This window comes from Macaca thibetana, chromosome 15, assembly GCF_024542745.1.
Source record: "Macaca thibetana thibetana isolate TM-01 chromosome 15, ASM2454274v1, whole genome shotgun sequence".
Classification (NCBI taxonomy): domain Eukaryota; kingdom Metazoa; phylum Chordata; class Mammalia; order Primates; family Cercopithecidae; genus Macaca; species Macaca thibetana.
This window is the reverse complement of record NC_065592.1, coordinates 588321-609147: the sequence shown is the minus strand read 5'-3', so window position 1 is coordinate 609147 and position 20827 is coordinate 588321. Positions and strand designations below refer to the sequence as shown.

At 57.3% G+C, this 20827-nt stretch overlaps 1 protein-coding gene across 4 annotated transcripts in view; it reads left to right on the top strand.

Annotated features, from left to right (window-relative positions):
• VAV2 (vav guanine nucleotide exchange factor 2) overlaps nucleotides 1-20827 on the top strand; it is a 232748-nt gene that overhangs the window by 140592 nt on the left and 71329 nt on the right. For all 4 annotated transcript variants that reach the window (XM_050759858.1, XM_050759861.1, XM_050759859.1 and 1 more), the window contains exon 4: nucleotides 18497-18565. In XM_050759858.1, the coding sequence (XP_050615815.1) occupies nucleotides 18497-18565 (69 nt within the window). The remainder of the gene's footprint in view (nucleotides 1-18496; nucleotides 18566-20827) is intronic.

The window sequence follows — 20827 nt, the reverse complement described above, 5'->3', positions numbered from 1 at the left end:
CATTCATGCATCCATCCATCTGTCCATGCATCCATCTGTCCACCCATTTATGCATCCATCCATGCATCCATGCATCCATCTATCCACCCATTCATGCATCCATCCATCCATCCATGCATCCATCTGTCCACCCATTCATGCGTCCATCCATCCATCCATCCATTTATTCACCCACCCATCCATCCATCTACCCATACACTCGTCCACCCATTCATTCACCCTTCTATTCATCCATTCATTTATCCATCCATCCATCCATCCATCCATCCATCCATCCATTTATTCACCCACCCATCCATCCATCCACCCATACACTCATCCATCCATTCATTCACCCTTCTATTCATCCATTCATTTATCCATCCATCCATCCACCCACCCACCCACCCACCCACCCATCCACCCTTCCACCCTTCCACCCTTCTGTCCATTTCTCTCTGCCCTATTTCACATGAATTGGTCTCAGTGTGGTACTCTAGAATCATTAAGGCCGCAACCTTTGTTGGCCGAGAGTAATAAGGTTAGGACCCATCTGCTCCCCAGCACATAGTAGGCACCAAATAATACGATGTGGGTGGATGAATGAGCTGACTAGGTTCACTTGGGTGGTGATGAGATGCTGGATCAGTTTCTTGCCCCTGAACCTCAGGGTCCTCACCAGTTGGTTGGAGTTACTGGGTTATGAGGATTCAGAAGATGATGTCTGTAAAGTTCTCAGTATAGTGCCTGGCACACAGTGGGTCCAAAAGCTGAGAGTCAGGAGGAGGAGGAGCTGCCACTCTGTGCCTCAGGTTCCTCATCTGCAAATGGGGATCTCCCAGCACTCACCTGGAAGGCTGCAAGAATTAAAGGAGGCCGTGTGAGCAGACTCTCCATGTGGCACATGGCAGCAAAGTTGTCTCCTGAGTGCACGGTGGAGGGCATGTGGCTCTCCATCTGCAGCAGAACTCAGGAATCCCCTAAAGCCCGCAGAGCCCCAGGGGCATGACTGTCCGTGAAAGTCGTTTTAGAAGATGCTGGAGGAAAATGTACGTGAGCAGTTGTGCGTCTGCTCCAGTTTTCAGCTCCCGAGCATCACACCTGCCCTACGCCTACTCAGGCAGCTCAGGTGCCTGGAATTTGGGATTGTTCTTCATGGCACTATGGTGGGGGAGGACATCCTAGGTGTGCCAGTCGACAGCAGGGTGGTACCTTGCCCACCACTGGCTGGTCCTCGTGGACGAATGTCCCTTGTGTCAAGATGAGAGAACCCTCTGTTTGAGGAAGAGCCCAAGGGTGTGAGCTTCCTCCTGGGCTGAGGCACATCAGGGCAGTGAGATGGGAAAACAAAGGGATTCAGGGCAAGTCCTGGGACCTGGCAGGTGTCTCCAGGTGACGCCAGTGGACTCACGGGGCCCTGCTGGCTCACATTTCAGAGCCGGTGTCCAGCTCCTAGAGCCTGGCACATTCACATCGGAAGGATCTTTCATTCCCTCCCATTACAGATGGGGAAACTGAGGCTCAGGGAGCATCACTTTCCTGAGGTCTCATGATGTTGATAATCAGCCCAGGGAGTCCATAGCCATCCATTTGTTTCTTTATTCGTTTGTTCCCTTATTCCCTCATTCATTCCTCATTCTATTGGTGCCTTGTTCTGCTGGGCCCAGGGCCAGGCGCTGGGACATAGCAGGAGCTGGCCAGCCTTGGGATGTGCCTGGTCCTGTGGGGAGTGGACACCGGGCCACTGGTCATGTGCAGGTGAACACACTGCAGCCGTACCTGGGTCAGGGCAGAGCAGGGCAGGGCGTGGTGGGTTCCAGACCCGGAGGCTCAGGGTTAAAGGCCTGGCCTGAGGTTGAGAGACTCGGGTTCGAGGCCCAGCTGGGATCCTTGCTGTTGGTGTGACCCTCAGCAGGTTCCTTAGCCCTGAGCTTGTTCCCTCGTCTGCAAATGGAGGCCCACGTGGGCCCGATGGGCAGAGCTGGTGCTGAGGGACCCAGCCCGTGAGGCGCAGCCCCAAGCAGTGGTTCTCAAAGTAAGGCCTGAGGACCGTGCGTCTGGGCCCCCTGGCTTTCCATGTAGATCCCAGATAAGCCTGGGGGAAGGGGGTATATGGGGTGAATGGTGGCCCCCCAAAAGCTATATCCTCCAGAACTTGTGAATGGGACTGTATTGGATAAAGGAGTCTTCAAAAATGTAATTAAATTAGGGACCTCTAGATGAGATCATCCTGAATTATCTGGTTGGGCCCTAAATCCAATGACAAGTGTCCTTATAAGAACCACCCAAGGCCGGGCGCGGTGGCTCAAGCCTGTAATCCCAGCACTTTGGGAGGCCGAGACGGGTGGATCACGAGGTCAGGAGATCGAGACCATCCTGGCTAACACGGTGAAACCCCGTCTCTACTAAAAATACAAAAAAAACTAGCCGGGCGCGGTGGCGGGCGCCTGTAGTCCCAGCTACTCGGGAGGCTGAGGCAGGAGAATGGCGTGAACCCGGGAGGCGGAGCTTGCAGTGAGCTGAGATCCGGCCACTGCACTCCAGCCTGGGCGACAGAGCGAGACTCCGCCTCAAAAAAAAAAAAAAAAAAAAAAGAACCACCCAGAGGAGAGACACAGGGAGAGGAGGAGAGGGTCGTGTGAAGAGGGAGGCAGAGGTTAGAGCGATGTAGCCATAGGCCAGGGAACACGTGGAGCCCACCTGAGCTGGAAGAGGCAGGAGGGACCCTCCCCCAGTGCCTCCAGAGGGAGCGCAGCTCTGCAGCACCTGGATCTCAGGCTTCCGGCCTCCAGAACTGGGAGAACTGGAAAGAAGAAGTTTCTGTTGTTTTAAGTCCCCCATTTGATGGTTCTTGGTTACGCAGCCCCGGGACACAAACAGAGCAGGGACATGGGTTTTGCTGCACGGCCCGCTCTGGGATGCAGGGTCCAGGAGCAGGTCCCTCAGCCACGCCTCCTCCTCAGCCTAGCCTGCCTGTAGGGCGGAGGCCTGCACTCCCTGGAGGCTGGACCAGCACCCTCACGAGCCTAACCAGGGCTTCTTTTTTTTTTTTTTTTTTTTTTGAGGCGGAGTCTTGCTCTGTCGCCCAGGCTGGAGTGCAGTGGCCGGATCTCAGCTCACTGCAAGCTCCGCCTCCCGGGTTCACGCCATTCTCCTGCCTCAGCCTCCTGAGTAGCTGGGACTACAGGCGCCCGCCACCTCGCCCGGCTAGTTTTTTTTGTATTTTTTAGTAGAGACGGGGTTTCACCGTGTTAGCCAGGATGGTCTCGATCTCCTGACCTCATGATCCGCTGTCTCGGCCTCCCAAAGTGCTGGGATTACAGGCTTGAGCCACCGCGCCCGGCTGCTAACCAGTGCTTCTTAATGTGGCCCTGGCATCCACAAGACCTCCTGGGCCAGGAGGAGGCTTGCAGCTGGGAGAGAGGTTTGGGGTTCAAGGGCCCCCCTCCAGGTAGCAGGGATGAGGGGTGAGCCTTCGGGGACAGTGTCCCCCTCCTTCCCGGTGTCCTGTCCCAAGTATAATAACACGGTGTGTTTGGGGCAGGAGGAATGAATGTCCTGTGCCTGGTCATCGGCATGAGCTGAAGCCCTTTCCAACTCCTGTCCTTCCCTTTAGGGAGCGAAGATGGTTTTACTCTGTAACAAGCAAAATAGACCAAGGCCGCCTCCTCAGCAACTGTCACCATTAAAAATTTACCTGGGCAGCTGGGTCACATTATCGGCTCGTTTTCAGAGACAGAGAAGAAAAGACGCGTCATGTTTTGTGGTGGGATTTATACATAAGCAGATGAGACGTGCGGTCATTAAAAATGTCCCGGAACAGAAGATGACGTCTTGGCATCTTGGTGGTGTCTTGGGAGACTGTGGTCCGGGAAGTGGGTCGGAAGCGAGCCCCTTCCCGCCCGCTGTGCGTCCTGCAGCCCCATGCTCCCAGCGGCCCCGTGCTCCCCGCAGCCTCATGCTCCCAGCGGCCCCGTGCTCCCCGCAGCCTCATGCTCCCAGCGGCCCCGTGCTCCCCGCAGCCTCATGCTCCCAGCGGCCCCGTGCTCCCCGCAGCCTCATGCTCCCTGCAGCCCCGAGTGTTCTGCTCCTGTGTCAGCTCCTCTCGCCACTGGAGCAGGGTCTTTAGTAATAACAGGACAGTCCCCCGAATGTCTCCTGCAGTGGCCTCACTGTGGCCCTTGTGTATCGTGTCCCAGGCACTGGCTGCTTGTGTCAGGATGGAAAGAAGGTTCTGCAGCGGGAGCAGATAACTCCCGAGTCTTGGTGACTTATGGCTGCAAATGTGTCTCGCTCGCAGCACTAGCCAATAGCGGTCAGGGGTCGGGCTGTGCTCTGCTCCCTGCCGTTTGTCCTGGAGCTAGACTGACAGATAGTGTCCAGTGGGAACAGGGCGAATTGTCTTGGCAGGGCGGAGTAAACAGGGCAGCTCCCGTGCTGGCTGCTGTAGCTGCTGCTCGGAGTCTCATGGATCACTTCCGTCCACATCTCTTTGGTCAAACTGAGTCCTTGGACCTCACCTGGAGGCAGGGGCAGGGCAGGATGATCACCTTCCCGCAGGGGTGAAACCAGGATATTTGGCTGTAGGAGTTCAGCCTGGCACACACCACTTGACACTGCTCATCCCTGAGAGTAGGGACTGATTGTCCCCTTTTTACAGCTGAGGAAACTGAGGCTGATAAGCCTGTGGTCGTGCATTCAGGGTGTTGTGGAAATAAACCTAAACACGGGCCTGGGTGACTGCAGAGCCAGTGCCAGGCTGCCATGGGATGGGGCCAGGATTTCAGGGGAGCCTGAATGACGCAGGAGCCTGCCTGAGCCCAGAGCTGTCTGCCTCACCCCCGGCTCATGGCTTTCTTTCCCCAAAAATGCCCGGCCCCATGCGAGGCACATTCCCAGGGGGCCCGTGCCCGCCAGCACATGGCCTGGTTTTGAAGGCAGCACTTAGCAGCGTTTCAACAAGAGAGGAAGGAACCCTGGGATCGGCCATCTGGTGCCCTTTCTTGTCGCTTTCTCCAGCCTTTTGTTCCGCTCTTTCCCTCTTATCTTTATTGATGCATTGATTTAACTTGTAATTACTTTGAACACTCACAAGCTGGCCAGTCTGCCCAAGGACAAGAAGCTTGAAGTTTCTAGCTCTTAGGACACAAAGGAGCTGCGGCCACTCCAGCGCCCGTCAGGAAGTAGCCACCATCCTGACTTTTGGGTTTACCCTTTACTTTTATCAAATTACCCTTTACTTTTATCAAAATTCAAATACAGTTTTGTTTCATCTTCATTGCTTTGGATCTTTACATGAAGAGACCCACCTCTGTTGAAGTGGACTCCTGGGACCTGCTTCTCTTCCTCCCTGTTAGCGATCAGCACAGGTGTGGCAAGCCATTCTGTGTCCCGTTTGTCACGGTGGCCCTTCTGGAGCTGCCCCGTCCACCCGCCATCATAGCAGCAGCGACCAGGCGGCACAGGGCTGAGCACCTCCCAGGCTGCTCACGCTGACGTGTGGTGCTGGCTTTGGCCCGAGGTCCCAGCTAGGGTTGATGGCTGCCGAGTCATGGGTTTTCTGCTATTTGGAGAATTTTGTTCTTGGATCCTCCCTTCCCTGAGCACCCACTTGGTGGGAGGGGGCAGCTACAGGGAGCCCTGTATGTCGCTCCAGATTGGGGATCTGGCATTCTGGGAGCAAGGAGGGTTTGGATGGAACAGGTATCCCAGGAAGGCAGAGGTGAGGCTTGACCAGTTCTGATTGAAACTTAAGGCCGTAGGCCTGAGGCTCCAAGGTGGGTAGTTGGAACCTGGACAGCTGGCCCTCGCCCAGCCCCACCCCACCCAGGGCCGCCTTCAGGCCCAGGGCTGGCACCACCCACAGGGGTCAAAGCCCTGTTCTCTGCTGCAAAGGAGCCCAGCCAAGCCCATCCCCTCGGCGTTACTGTGGGAGAGCTGGGCTCTGTCCTCCTCCTCATGCTTGCTGGGAGCCCCTGCCCAGCGGCCTGGTGACCTGATCACTGGGGTGGACAAGTCGCACCCTCTCGTGCCTGCCGCCCATCAGCCAGTCATGTTCACCTACTGTGTGCAGCCCCCCCAAGGCCCAGAGTTCCCGGGGACATGGTCTCAGGGTGGCAGCGGAGGGATGGGGCGAGGTGGGAGCCCTCGGATGCAGTGGTCTGTGCGCCTCACTGAGGAGGCCATGCCCTGGCTGGGCCCTGACGGCCATGGGGAGTTCTGGGGCAGGGAGGCCCAGGCAGAAGCCCTGGGGAACTGTGCTTGGTGGCCCTGGATAGAGAGGGGCCGGGACCAGGGCAGCCAGGGACAGGACTGGACAGGGGAGGGAGCAGCATGTGAGGGGAGCCCTGGGGGTTCCAGCAGGGCAGCGGCCTCTGAGATATTGTCCGGAGCCTTCCTCTGGCCCTGCCTGGCCTCGAGGGGCTCCAGAGTGGAGGCCAGGGCCACTGAGGGGCTGCTGTGGACACCCAGGTGGGAGTGGTGGAGGGTCGTGGGGCAAGGTAGCAGGAAGAGCGTGAGCGGGGCTGGTAGCCAACAGGAGATGCTGACAGGAGGTGCCAGGGGTGACACCCAGGCCCTCTGGGGTGGTCTGTCCCTTGTGATGACCCGGGGCTGCTGTCTGAGACATGGCCAGGTGGTGTGAGGTCCTGGCTCCCAGCCCAGCTCTGCCACTTTCTGGCTGGCCTCCTTGGGCAGCTTCCTTCATCTCTCTGGGCCTCAGTGTCCTCTTTGGGATGGAGACAGAACTCCATGTTGTGGTGCTGTCGGGAGCATCAGCACAGCTTCCGTCCTGTGAGGACTTCCCTTTCCCTGCTCTGTGAATGCAGAGGAAAGATTGGGGCCCCACTGTGCCCTTTCAGCTAGGTAGGTGTGCCCCCACCCCTGCTCCAAGACTCCACCAGTGGACAGAGGCTGGTGTCTGTGGAGCAGCTTGACCGGGCTATCCTGGGACTCCTGAGACTGGCCCCACCTCGGGCAGTTGCTGCCATAATGGAGGGTTGTCCAGGGCTCTCCCGGAAACTTGCCCTATGCTGGGACTGGTATCCCTAACTGTCTCACCAGGGCTGATAAATCCATCGGCCACCTGGAGTGTATCCATCACAGTGTCCCTCCCAGCTGGGCTCAGAGAGTACACTGTGATTGATTAGTGATGCCTGCCATGGGCAGGGGCTGGAAGGGTAGTGGCTGCTCCTTGACAGGCCCTGGGGTTGCTGTCCCTGTCACAGCCGATCCTCCAACGCGAGGCCCCCTCTCACTAGGGAGACTGCCAAGGCCTTGGCCACCAGCTGACCCTTCATTTCCCAGCAGACAAGTCGGCAGGAAGTGCGGGGAGGAGGAAGAGGGCCTTCAGCTGCTGTGTCGCCCAGTCCCCCTTGGCAGTCTAGAGAGGAGAGGGGTCTCTCCTGAGGTGACACAGCAGATTGGTGGTTGCAGAGAACCCCAGTGTGGCCGCCCACTCCGGCCCTCCCAGCCCAGCTCTCCAAGTAGGGGTCCTGCGTGCAGCTCCCACTTCCGAGTGTTTGCTGGAGGAAGGTCTGTATTTTAAGCTTGTTGCCTTGGGCGTGCCGTGTGGGCTTCTCCTCCTGGGTCTCGGACCAGAGCCCCTGCCATCCAGCTGTGGATTCAGTCCCCAGCCTGGGCCAGTGTGTCCACGCTTCCGCCTCTGGCCAGGGTGGGACATACGTGCAGACAAGCCACCGTGGCCCATGTCCACCCACTCAAAACTGCCCAGCCTGGCTTGTGTGATCTGACGACTGCACCAGACGTGAGAGTGGGGGAAGCTCAGGATGCCATTTGTGTGCTGCCCTCCCGCAACAGACCCCCACTGGCCCAAGGAAGGAAACCGCTGTGTTCAGGGAGAGGGAAGAAAAGGAACGGTGTTTCCAGTAGCTGACGGAGCGTTCCATGTTCACAGGAGGAGCTCAGAGCTGTCCTGATCAGGGGCTGCTGAGGAATCAAGGAGCTGTCTGGGGCCCTCATGGGCACCTTTGGGCACAGAGTGTTGACCTGCAGGCCTGGAGTCTGGAAGCGTGGGCAGACCCAAGCCTTGCCTGTTTCCTCCTCGTGAATCAGACCTGTCGTGTCTGGGTTCCCCTGCCATAGTCCTCATCAGTCACTCTGTCCACCTTTCTCTGCCCAGCATGACTGAGCTCGGTCGAGGGTCCTCAGGCCAAGGCCAGGGGGACAGCTGGGGCTCTGGCCCATCAGTGCCCAGTTTGGAAGCGTCCTGATCCCCGTCCTGCGTCTGCAGGGAGGGTACCGTAGCTTTCGGTTGGCAGAAGTGAGACGCACGGAGGCCTGACCCACAGCTGGGTGGAGCAGCCGTGTCGGGGCCTGGGGGTGCAGGCCTCAGCCCTGGAAAGCCCCTGCCGGCCTGTGGGCTGCAACGCCCCTGTCCCAGAGCCTCCTCCCTCAGCCCCATTCCCTGATGGACAAATCCTAAGTGTTTGTCCCGGGGGCTTCCTGCCAAGCCTGGGCAGGTGTCCCCTGGGAAGAGGCCTGGCATGGAGCAAAAGGCAGAGTGGCTTTGGAAGCTCTGCGCGCTCGCCGCAGAAGGACGCCCTGTGGGCCACTGGCCGTTTCCTTCCAAACCGGTGCCAGCAGAGATTCCCTTACGAGAAGCGTATTGGAAAATAAAAATATATATTATGCTTTGCAGCTGCTGAGAAGTCACATTCCTCTGTCATCAGCAGCCACGCCAGGCCCCTTCCTCTCCCAGACAAAGTAGCATGGGCAGGGAACCAAGCATTTCTTTCCGCCTGGGAGATCCGTGTCTTCCTCTGCCTTGCCGGGGTTCTGGAAACAAGGGCAGAAGCAGCCTAGCTGGATTTGGGGGTCATGTGGGGTCTCTCTTCTAGGGCTCTGGTGTATTCACCATCTCCCCTGGTGAGCTTGGAGCTGGCCACACCCCTGCCTTGCTGGACCTGCCATGGCAGACGTCAAGGTCACTGCCGGGGCTATGGCAGTGGCCGTGCCTCAGTGCCCCCACCTTCCAACCTGCCACCCCATGGGGGAGAGACCCTCCTACTTCCATCCCGACTTTGGTTTCAGATCCTGGTAACCACACCGGGCCAGCCCATTGGTCACTCTCAACTCCAGCCCCATGAGACTCCTGCCCCACCTGGCACTTGAGTCTTCATCTACCCTCTGCCCAGGCTGCCTCCTCCAGCCCCTAAACGGTGCCCATGTCCATCATCACCTTCCCCCTCTTTCCTTCACATATCACGTCTGAGGCAGGTGGCTTGTCTGAATATTACAGTGAGTGAGCTGAGGCCAGGGGATGTAGGGCCCTTAGTAAGCTCCTAGCTAGGAGGTTTGTGGCCAGGGCTCCTACCCCAGCCTGTCTTAAACAAAGCTGGAACTCTGGGCCAGGTACAGTGCCTCACACCTGTAATCCCAACACTGGGAGGCCAAGGTGGGAGGATCGCTTGAGGCCAAGAGTTTGAGACCAGCCTGGACAATATAGCAAGACCCCATATCTACAAAAAAAATACCAAAAAAACCCAAACAAAGTCAGAACTCTGAACTCAAAATTAGACTTTACTCTTCACGCCAGCTCCGTTGCCACCTCCTGCGAGAAACCCTTCCTGGTTTCCCCAGGTTCAGACTCCCTGCCACCCTGAGGTGTCTCTGCATGCTCCCTGCACCCCTCGGCCCTGTGCTGCCTTCATGCTGGGTGTGTCAGGCTCATCCCCGAGCCGGGTGTGGCCATGGGTGGGATGCTGGGTTCGACCTGGCCTCCTCCCATTGTGATAGCCCTTCTGGGCTGGGTGGGATGGCGCCCTGAGGAAAGAAACGTGATCTGTGGGCTTGTTTTGACAGTTGGAGCTGTTTAGCAGGGGAACCGTTTCTAATAAGCGAAGCCCTGGTGTTTCAAGGCCTCCCTGCCAATTAGAAGGCAGCACCCAGGTGACTCCCTCAATAATTAAACGGGCCTGGCGGGTCCTCCGGGCTGCGCTGCCTGATGTGCCTTTCAAGTTTGCCTGGCTGCTGTTTCCCTGGCACACAGTGCCAAAAGGGCTATGGCCCGGCTCCCATGCCCTGGGCGTGGGGGTCCCATGGCCCCCCAACCTGCGCTGTTCTCTTTCTCCTCACCATGGCCTCCGCCTGGGTGAGATGCCCCTGCACCTGGTGGTGTTCCAGTGCCAGGCCGGCGCCTGGCCCTCCCAAAGCCTGATTCTGAAGCTGGTTTCAGAATTGGAAACTGAGGGTTAGCCAGCCGTCCCCCCCACCCCAGTGTAGTGTCAGCACATAAATGCAAACACTGTTGTCGGCCATCTGCAGGACTAAAGCGGCCAACTTGTCCCAGTTTAAGCACCAAAAGTCCCGCATCCTAAGAAATCCCTGTCCCGGGCAAACCCGGACAGTAGATGTCAGTGCTGGTCACACCTGGCCTCAGAGGCCGAGGGCGCTCCCTTGGGGCCATGAGTGGGTCTCGCCCTCCAGGATGAAACTCAAGGCTCTGCCTGTTCTTTCGGAGGGCTCCGGCTGGGCGAGGAGCACCAGGGTGGGTCAGGTGGAACAGCCTCCCTGATGCACTGCTGGTGCACACGGTCCTTGGCAGTCACTGTGCGGGGGACTTTTCTTCTGTTAGTCGGGTCCTACTTTCTTTCTGTACCGGCCAAGTGGAGGCATTAGGGACTGTCTCAAGCCTTGGATCCTTCACCCGAGATGTCAGCAGAGTGTGGGAAACAAAAACCGTGTCCCAGACCCTGTGCATGACGGCTGGATGAGCCAAACACTGATTTCTGTACCTCCTGGAATCTTCAGTCCCTTCCAGGATCCAAACGTTCATTTAGAGCTGCGTTCTTGTTCGGATGTACTGTGGGAGGAAGTGCTCGGTGGGGTGCCCTGCCTGAGCCATGGCAGGGCCGGGTGGACCATCTGTGGCGAGCGGGCGCTTTTCCAACTGTGACCCAGGAATTGGTCCCACTGCGGCTGGCTCTGGAGGCAGAGTGGGTTCAGAGGCTGAGCTGGTGGAAAGCGGAAGGGGAGAGACCCGCGCTAGTACATGCAGGATGCTTGCTAGGAGGCTTATGCACCATCTCCCTTGGTCTTAGCAATCGCTGCTACCCGCCCCCATTCTGAAGTTGGGGAAACTGAGGCTCAGAGACGGGCAGAGCCAGGGCTTGGACCCAGACCCATTACCTGCAGAGGCCTTGCTCTTAGCTTTCCCCACAAGGTCTCCCCTTGAGTGAGCACAGTTGAGGTGCTGGGGTCCGTGCTGTGGCTTCTCCCTGATGTTATCTCCGGGTGTTTGGGGACGGAGCCTGGGAGCTGCATCTTGGCCCCAGGCAGGGCTGTCTGTGGACACTCACTCCAGGATGAGATGCACACCTGCTGGGTGGATTCGCTCTGTAAGAGGCAAGAGGGGCTTCCCTGCTCTGAGGTGGCAGTAGCCCCTAGGGAAACAGGGCCGGGACTCCAGGGGTACAGGAGTGGCCACGAACCCTGCATGATGGAGCCCCGGAGTCCGCTCAATATGCAGAGGAGGCCGCTGCCAGATGAGGTCAGCAGGCCCAGTGCTGCATCCAAGCTGGTTTTGAAGCGCTTGAGTAGAACCTGGGGCAGTGGTGTTGTGGGGGCCCAGCCTTCTCTCCCTGTAGCCGCTGCTGTTGTGGAATCTTAGATCAGCGCCAACAAGGGGACGTGTTCCCCATTGAACCCCACATGTGAGGCCCCACAGTCCTCATGGAAGCACAGTAAGATGTGAGCTGTCCGGCTCATCCCCTAGAACTTAGGCACCTGCCACCTGCCTGGGAAGGAGGGCAGCTGTGTTTAGATTCCTCTCTTTGGCTACTCTGGTCTTTCTCTTAAAAAGCAAATCTGGCTGCCGGCTCCTCAGGGCCTTCCAAGAAAGCGAACCCAAGCTGTCCTCCCTCTAGCTGAGATCCTGAGGGTCTGCGCTGACACAGACCTGTGCTTGCTACCCTCAGCCTGGAGACCCCTGAGCGTCCAGTGTGCCCCTCCCTCCAGACTGTGGGGCCACCAGGCAGCTGTAGGCACAGTGGTACAGGTGGTGCTCTGCAAAGGCCATCTTTTCACAGAAGTCCCGAAGGCAAGAATAGGAGCCTGATTTATTATCCCAAAGCGAGATTCAAGCTGCTCCTTCTCCCTGAATCGGTGACAAATGGCCACCCAGGCCAGCCCCACGCGGGTGTACCGTAAATCCCGGGGGAAGGACAGGAGGGGAGTGAAGGAGCTCTTTGGAAGCAGGAGCTATGTTTCCTCCGCTCTTTCTTCGGGGTTTGGATTTGGGCACCCCGTGGGGTGTTCTATTTCCCGGTCTGTGTCCTCTGGCTGGTGACTTATCTGGCCGTGGCACTGGGACTGTGATTGTCCTGCCCAGAATTGAGCTAACTGGGGAGGCCTATTGGGGGCTGGGGGAGCTCCTTGAGCAAGCAGTGGCTCAGGGGCAGGAGTGGGGAGTGGGTGCTGAGGAAGCTTGGGGAGTGGGATTGGACGGGTTGTTTGGGAGGAGCGGCTGCTGCCCAACGGCAGGCTCTGCTGGGGATTTCTCTGCACTGTGGCTTCTCTGCTTCCTGTGCGGACATCCGGTTCGTCCTCTCCGAGGCGCAGTGGGAAACTCCGCTTCCCGAAGCCAGGCGCGAGGAAATGCAGGCTCAGGAAGGCTCTGGTGGGAGGAGAGGGATGCAGCCACTCCTGGGGAACCAGGATGACTGCTCTCAGGACAACTTCTGGATAGGCTCGGGTTGGCCTTGTCTGCTTCTCATGCCCTGCTCTTAATGAGCAAGGCAACACCACAGGGCAAGGTGTGGGTAAGGGACACTGGGGAAGTGCGGGAAGGAAAATCAGCTGGTGCCTGAAGATGGCCTCGGGGGTGGGGAGGGGAGTTGGGGGGTGGAGCTAGGCCTTGTTGCAAAATGACCACAGTCTCCACCCGACCCACCCCCACTGGGCTTTAAGTTGCAACTGGGATGTGGCCCCAGAAACTCTGCTCAGACATTCTCTGTGCAAATGTGTGTTCCACTGTTTAATCAAGGTCACTGTTACAAAGTCCCTACTGAGGGGGGACTTGAATACCTCTGTGATCTCTTACAAGCTCTCCATGAAAATACCTCTTCATATAGGCCGGGCGCAGTGGCTCACACTTGTAAACCCAGCACTTGTGGAGGCCGAGGCAGGCGGATCATGAGGTCAGGAGTTTGAGACCAACCTGGACAACATAGTGAAACCCCATCTCTACTAAAAATACAAAAAATTAGCTAGGCATGCTAGTGGGCACCTGTAATCCCAGCTACTTGGGAGGCTGAGGCAGGAGAATCGCTTGAACCCGGGAGGCGGAGGTTGCAGTGAGCCGAGATCACGCCATTGCACTCCAGCCTGGGCAACAATGTAAGACTCCGTCTTGATCAAAAAAAAAAAAAGAGGGGCCGGGCACAGTGGCTCACGCCTGTAATCCCAGCACTCTGGGAGGCCGAGGCGGGCAGATCATGAGGCCAGGAGATCGAGACCATACTGACTAACACGGTGAAACCCCATCTCTACTAAAAATACAAAAAATTAGCCAGGCATGGTGGCGGGTGCTTGTAGTCCCAGCTACTCGGGAGGCTGAGGAAGGAGAATGGGGTGAACCCGGGAGGTAGAGCTTGCAGTGAGCCGAGATCACACCATTGCACTCCAGCCTGGGTGACAGAGTGAGACTCCGTCTCAAAAACAAAATAAATAAATAAAAATAAATAAAATAAAATGCTTCCTTGGATCTAATTTGACGCTGCCGTTTCAAGGGGGTAAAGAGCAGCCTGAGAATATCTGACACCCACCCTTCTGTCTACTTATCCATCACCCACTAATCCCACCCACCAACCCTCTCATTTGTTCATCCGTCTCCTCATCCATCTGTCTATCAACCCACAAAGTCCAACTACTCTCTCATCCACCTGTCCTCCCAGACATCCATCCATGCACTAATGAATCCAGCCACCCAACAACCCATTTATCTGTCTTTCCACCCACTTACTTACCCACCCACCCATCTATCACTCATCCACCCATCCCACCAACCCAGCCATTTACCCATCTAGCTACTCATCCATCCTTCCATCCATGCATCCATGTATCAGTTCATCCAACCACCTGCCCATCCATCCATTCATGCATCTGTTCATCCATCCGTTCATCCATCCACCCACCCATCCATTCATCCATCTACTCACCCATCCATCCATCCATCCATTCATCCATCCATCCATCCATCCACCCACCCACTCACCCACCTATCCATTCATCCATCTACTCACCCACCCACCCACCAACCCACCCATCCGTCCATCCATCCACCCACTTACCCACCCACCCATCCATCCATCTGTCCACCCACCCACCCACTTACCCACCAATCCATTCATCCATCCATCCACTCAACCATCCACCCACACACCCAGGCACCCACTCAGCCAGCCAGCCAACCATCCATCCCCCCCATCTATCCACCCATCCACCCATCCATCCATGTACTCATCCATGCCTTTCTAGCTCCAGGCACTGTGCTAGGCAGAGGCTGACCCAGGCTGAGAGACTGATCAAGTCTTCCCACCTGCAGTAGGGCTTGGATTCAGCTCTGAAGGATGTTAGCACTTGGGTGAATGGTGGGAGGGCAGGGGACTGAAGGCAGAGAGCAGAGCAGGTGCAAGGGCCAGAATCAGCATGGGCGTGAGGGGTGTAGGGGGAGTGGAGTGATAGGGGACCGGGACCTGGTGAAACCTCCTCTAGTCTCCTTCGTATTCCTGCCCCAGCGGCCGGGCGCTGAGGCCCCACATGGTCCCTGACAGGCTGCCTCCCTCTCCTGCTCTTCCCCTCCTGGCAGAGCCTTTGTTGGGCTGTGGCAGAAATTAATTGGATTTGCAGCTCCATTCTCAAGGGGATTTGTGGCCTCAAATAGGGATCTTAGAATAAAAGTGGTAAAGATTTTACGGGCAGCAGTATAATTCTTTGGACTTTAACATTCCTGCTTTATCTCCTCTGGGTCGGGCAGGTAGAGGAGATGACAGGAGGGGTTGAACAAGACACCGAATGAAATGCAGGGAAGGAAAATTTACAACAACCACAGCTCAAGGTCAGGTTTTTTAAAAGACAAAAGGCTTTTTTTTTTTTTAAATTTATTTTTTTGAGATGGAGTCTCGCTCTGTCACCCAGGCTGGAGTGAAGTGGCGCAATCTCGGCTCACTGCAACCTCCGCCTCCCGGGTTCAAGTGATTCTCTTGCCGCAGCCTCCTGAGTAGCTGGGATTACAGGTGCGCACCACCACGCCCAGCTCATTTTTTTGTATTTTTAGTAGATACGGGGTTTCACCATATTGGTCAGGTTGGTCTCGAACTCCAGACCTCAAGCGATCCACCCGCCTCGGGCCTCCCAGAGTCCTGGGATTACAGGTGTGAGCCCCTGCACCTGGCCGACAAAAGGTTTTGAAATGACTGTTGTGCCTTATTTTAGTGGGCTCTCACTTTCTGTGTTAGGAAACAAGAATCCGAAATCATCATGGCGAGTTGGGCTTCCTCACGAGGCTTCAGAAGGCAGTTTTCTTGGACAGCGGAAAGTGCCCTGAGTGAGGATGATACTAGAAACACTAAATCGCAGCTGCCGTTGTTGGACCTCACTAAGTCCAGAGCATTCTGCCGTCCTACAGCTGCCCTTCCCAGCAGCCCTCTGAGAAGACACTATTACTTCCATTTTCCGGGGGGAGAAGGCGGACACTCAGAGAGGTTTAGTAGCTTGTCCAAGGTCCCAGGGAGCAGGGGATGGGCCTAGGGTTCACACCTGGGTTAGCCCAGCTCCAAAGCTTTTCCTCTCCTTCGCTGCCCCCGGGCTCAGCTCTCCTGGCAGGGCAGGTGGGTTCTGTCTGAGTCCCAGGACTGATGGAGGAGTAGAGCCCTGTGTTAAGAACGCTGTGCTTCAGGGATAGGAGAGCTTTGATTGATGAGTGATGTCTGCCTGGGCGCAGGAAGAGTGAGAGGCAGGTGTGTGTGCTCACTCACTGTTAGGGTGGGTCTCCTTCGAAGTGTGAATGCATCTCTCGGTTGGCTTAGCAGGGCGGGTTCTGGAAGTACAGTCCCCGAATGGCCGTCCTGTTGATAATCCAGGATTCAATGGGATGCCCCGTTTCCCTAAACTGTCGCCCACACTCTGTGATCAGATTTGAACAAGAACACAACCTCAGGAGTTTGGTATTTTCTCTTCCCTCTCTACATTCTGCGTGAGAAAGCACGTTCATACTTTGCCACGATGTCATTTTTTACATAACATGCTTTTATAGGAGATGAGTGGGGTTTAAAATATTTACTTACGATGAGGACACATTTTCATAATGAGAGTTTTGATTCTGTTTTTCTTTATTATGAAGTCATACCCATCATCGCTGAAAATTTAGAAAAAGCAGAAATGACTGATGAGGTCAGAGACAGGCATGGCTGGACGTAAGCGAGGGGCTGGCGTGAGAGCGGGGATGGCCCAGGGCCGGTCCTGGCAGCGGGGTTTCATGCTGAAGGAAAAGAAGGCTCCACCTCTGGGTCCTGAAGCCACATCTCAGCCTGGCAGAGCCTCCCTGGCTCCTGGCCCCCACGTGCTCCTGTGCTTTCCGGGGTCACCCGCGTGTGGGCCAGTCCCTCCAGGTTGTGGCTTCTCAGCCCCACCCCCATCAGTTGCACGGGGTCTGTGTCAGCCTGGGGCTCTGCATATCACGGGAGGAGATGGATTCCTTGAGGGGCTTCTTGGCCGTGAATGGTGCTGTGTCAGCAACGGAGCCCTGGTGGGGAGGATCTCGTGGCAGCCTCAGCTCTGCCCGTGACCCGAGACACGCACCTCCTCTGGGGGATGCGGCTGTATGGTGGTGGGTGAAAGGAGGGAGAGTGGCTGGAGCAGAGAGCCGAGCTCACCCATGCAGAGGTCAGGCCTGGCCGTGCTGCCCCCTTGGACACGGGCTTTTACCAGGAAGCCACAGGGGCACGCTGACCAATGGCCTGGTGGGTCTGGCTTGGGGGCCTCCGATCTGAGACCTAGTCCCTGCAGGTCTGTGACAGAGCCAGGTAGGACCCAGGCCTCCAGCTCACAGCTCAGTGGACTCCCCCCTGCCCCTTCCGCAGGAACACAGGCCCCCAGCCTCCAGGCGGGGCAGGGCTGCCAGGATGGACTGCGTCCCTGCTGGATCTCGGGCTGAGCAAATGTCAGCCTGACCCCAGGCAAGGAAGCAATCCCAGCTGGCATCTGGGCCCAGGCAGCCCCCCGGCTGGGATCTCCCGTCCCATCCTTAGTGACAGGTTTCCTACCAGAACACGCACCCGGGGGCTACACGGGGATGTTTGGTTTAATTAAGGGGTCTTTCAGGTCTCCTGTAGAGATGAGTGGATTTGGCCCATAGCCTTGAACCAGCTGCAGCCCCCTCTTCTGGGTGTTTGATCTGCCTCTCCTGCCTCTCCTCCATCCCATCCCTCCCTCCCCTCCGCCTCTGCCCCCTCCCCGAGGCTGGCCCGGCATTTCAGCTCTGAGTGGTTGGCCTGTGCTGGCCCAGGCTCGCCTTGTGCAGGGAGGCCTGTAGACTCGGGGCTACACCCATCTGTCTGTCTGCAGAGGACGGAACAGAGCGATGCTTTGGGTCCTGCGGGAGGAAAACCGCTTCCTTCCATCCCTCCAGGTTCTTGGGCGGGTTTATGAATTGAATTGACATAAGACAGATGAACAGGAGAAAAGCCATTATAATTATATACATATGCATGAGAGTTCCACAAAAATGAGACGCAAGAAGAGCCCAGATGATTAAAGTTTATGTATATATATATATATTTATATACCATCCTGAACTAAAGAAAAGCAGCAGGGTTGGGGCGTCTTGGGGGCGGAGGGGGAAGGGGGAGCAGCGCCACGTTCCTTCTGGGGCGTCCCCATGGGGCTCCTGCTCCCTTTGTAGGAGGGGAGGCTGCAGATCCATGCAGAAGGTTCCGAGGGCTTTTCATTTTCGGGACTCTCTTCCTGACCTCAAGCCAGGGGCTGGTGGGTGGGGTGGGTGAGCCCCTACCCTCCGTGCCTCAGAACTCACCCCTCCCTTCTGGAGTCCCCTCCTGCTTCCTCTCCTGCGGGGACTGAGCTGGCAGCCCTCCCACCTGCCCACCAGGAGGTGTACGAGGAGCCTCCTCTCCACTGCGAACCCCCCCGGAAGAGGGAGTGCGGGTAAAGGGGAAGGCAGGTCGCCGGGCAGATGAACGCCTTCTGCAGCCCTGACCTGGGCCTCTCATCTGCCCACTAGACACCCAGAGCCCGGAGTGTACGTGACACTTTCCTTGCCCCCTGGCGAGCTGGGCATGGGTCTCCTCTTGCCCTACGGCCCAGTTGGCTCGTTCTGTGACTCCGATCAGTGTCCGCGCACCCGGTATCCTTCTAGAGAGTGGACAAGAGCCCCTTTGCTCCTGGCCGGGCCACACTGGGCTCTGCCGTGGGGTCCAGCTGGGGTCCCACTGGCCGGCAATGCCGGGACCTGCTCACCTCCCTCTCGCCTTCTCTTTCGCAGGCCTTTTCCCTCAGAGGAGACCACAGAGAATGACGATGACGTCTACCGCAGCCTGGAGGAGCTGGCGGAGTAAGGCAGGGGGGTGGGAAGAGGGATGGGAAGAGGGGAGGAGGGAAGGAGGGAGGGGCGGGGAGGTTCCTGGTGGTGTCCAGAGAGTCAACAGGAAACATGGCAGCCACAGTGCAGGCAGAGCTGGCCCTGGCTCTTCCCACCGGGGTGTCTCCTCATGATGGATCATGGCGTGGGCTGCCATGCTGAGTGGGAAGGCATGCATCTGAGAGGCCTGAGAGAGATGAGCAGATCTTCACACCCCTTGTACATTCTAGAAGGCTGCCAAGCCAGTCTAATGGCTGGCCCAGGTGTTGGCCTGTTGCCCTAGCAGGGTCCTCCATGAGGGCTTGTCTCTGCGAAGCTGTGGGGCAGAGAGGGGGCCTGCTCAAAAGGCGGCCCGGCCATGCTCCCCAAGCCGGGTCTTGGGATGCCGTGTCGTGAGGAGGGAGCGGTGCTACCAGAAGCAGAGGCCCCTGGAGCCCAGGCTCAGGGCACAGGAGTATGTGGGCTCAGGGTTGACACGTGGCCCAGCAGGCACTGCCCTGCCTCAGTGGACCCGCCTCTGCTCTTCTCTGTGTCCACCTCATTCCTCCCTCTGAGAGGCCTCTGCTCCACCCAGGCACTGCCCAAGCCTGGCCACTGCACCAGGGCTGCAGCCCCACCGGGACCCGTGGGAATCTGTGACCAGGGTGCGATCATGTGACCCGCTCCGGGAGGAGGGAGGTAGGAGGGTAGGAGGAAGGGGCCTCACCTGCAGGTGAGGGACCCAGGCTGAGACCTAGCGTCCTTGCTGGGGGCTCACAGCCTGGCTCATCCACCGTCCTCCCAGGCCACCGGGAGATGGTGCCTTCGGGCTTCCTTGCTGCCTGGGGGCCTCTGGAGCTGTTTGACAGCGGCTTCTGTGTTCTTAGCTCAACCACAGTTTCTCCTGGGAAGACTCTTAGGGTTTCTCTCTCCCTTCATCTTGGCGCACAGACTGAGAATGGCAACCAAGAGAGGAGTAAGCGGGGAGCCGCGTGTACTGCGCACCTGCTGTGTAGGCTGGAGCTTTGCCTGTCTTACTGCTCAGCCCACATCCAGAGCTGTCTTCAGGTTGCAGGGCCCAGGAAAATACTTCCTGCATGATCCCTGTCTATAGACACAATTCAAGTCATCCCCAAATCACGCAGCGCCACGCTGGCGGCCCAGTCTCATGCACTTCTGTGAAAGAAATTCCTCACCCACCAGCTGCAGTAGCTGCCATCAGCCCTTCCCTTTGATGCTGGGCTGGCCACGGGGTCCTGGGGAAATCCCACTGGTCGGACTCCCAGAGCTCCTCCAGACATCCGGTCGGCCCCACGTGGGTCTGAAGGTTGTAGAGCATCCTGAAGGGGAGAGGTGGGCACAGGGGCCACGCAGGTCACAGCCAGGCCTGGGGCGCCCACCTGGAGGCCACTGTCCACCCTGACCAGCCTCAGGAATCTGAGGGAGACTTCGAAAATTCCAAAAAAAAAAAAAGCTGCTCAGTCCTAGAATCCCAGCACTTTTTTGGGAGGCTGAGGCGGGCGGATCACCTGAGGTCAGGAGTCGGAGACCAGTCTGGCTAACATGGTGAAACCCTGTCTATACTAAAAATACAAAAATTAGCCGGGTGTAGTGGTGGACACCTGTAATCCCAGCTACTTGGGAGGCTGAGGCAGGAGAATCGCTTGAACTCAGGAGGCAGAGGTTACAGTGAGCCAAGATCGCACCACCACACTCCAGCCTGGGCGACAAGAGTGAAACTCCGTCTGGGGAAAAAAAGAAAGGAAGAAAGAAAGAAGGAAAGAAAGGAAAGAGAAAGGAAAGAAAGGAAAGAAAAGAAAGAAAGAAAATAAATTCCCAAAACTGCTCACTGCAGCATGCAGGCTCCTGAGACTGACTGAGGGACTGTCCATCTCAACCCTGTAAGGGGGGGAGGAAACTGAGGCTCAGATGGGGCAAGGCTTCTGGCTGGTGGCATGGCCAGAGGGAAGTCCCTGAAGGATAAGCCCCCAGCCCCCAGCAGAGTCTGCAGCCACCCTACTTGGAACCATACCCCAGAGTTGGAACCATAGAGTTGGAACCATACCCCCCGTACCCCTCCCGGCATTCCGTGCCTTGGAAATCCTTCTCTGCCACGTCCGGGCCAAGGTGTCTCCCACTGTGTGAAGCCTCTTGTGTGCCATCCTGGCCAGCGCCCCCTCAGCACCCATGCCTCTGTTGGGCCTCTGGGCTGCCCAAGGGGTGCACCGTGATTAGGGAGTTAAATGCCTGTCCCCT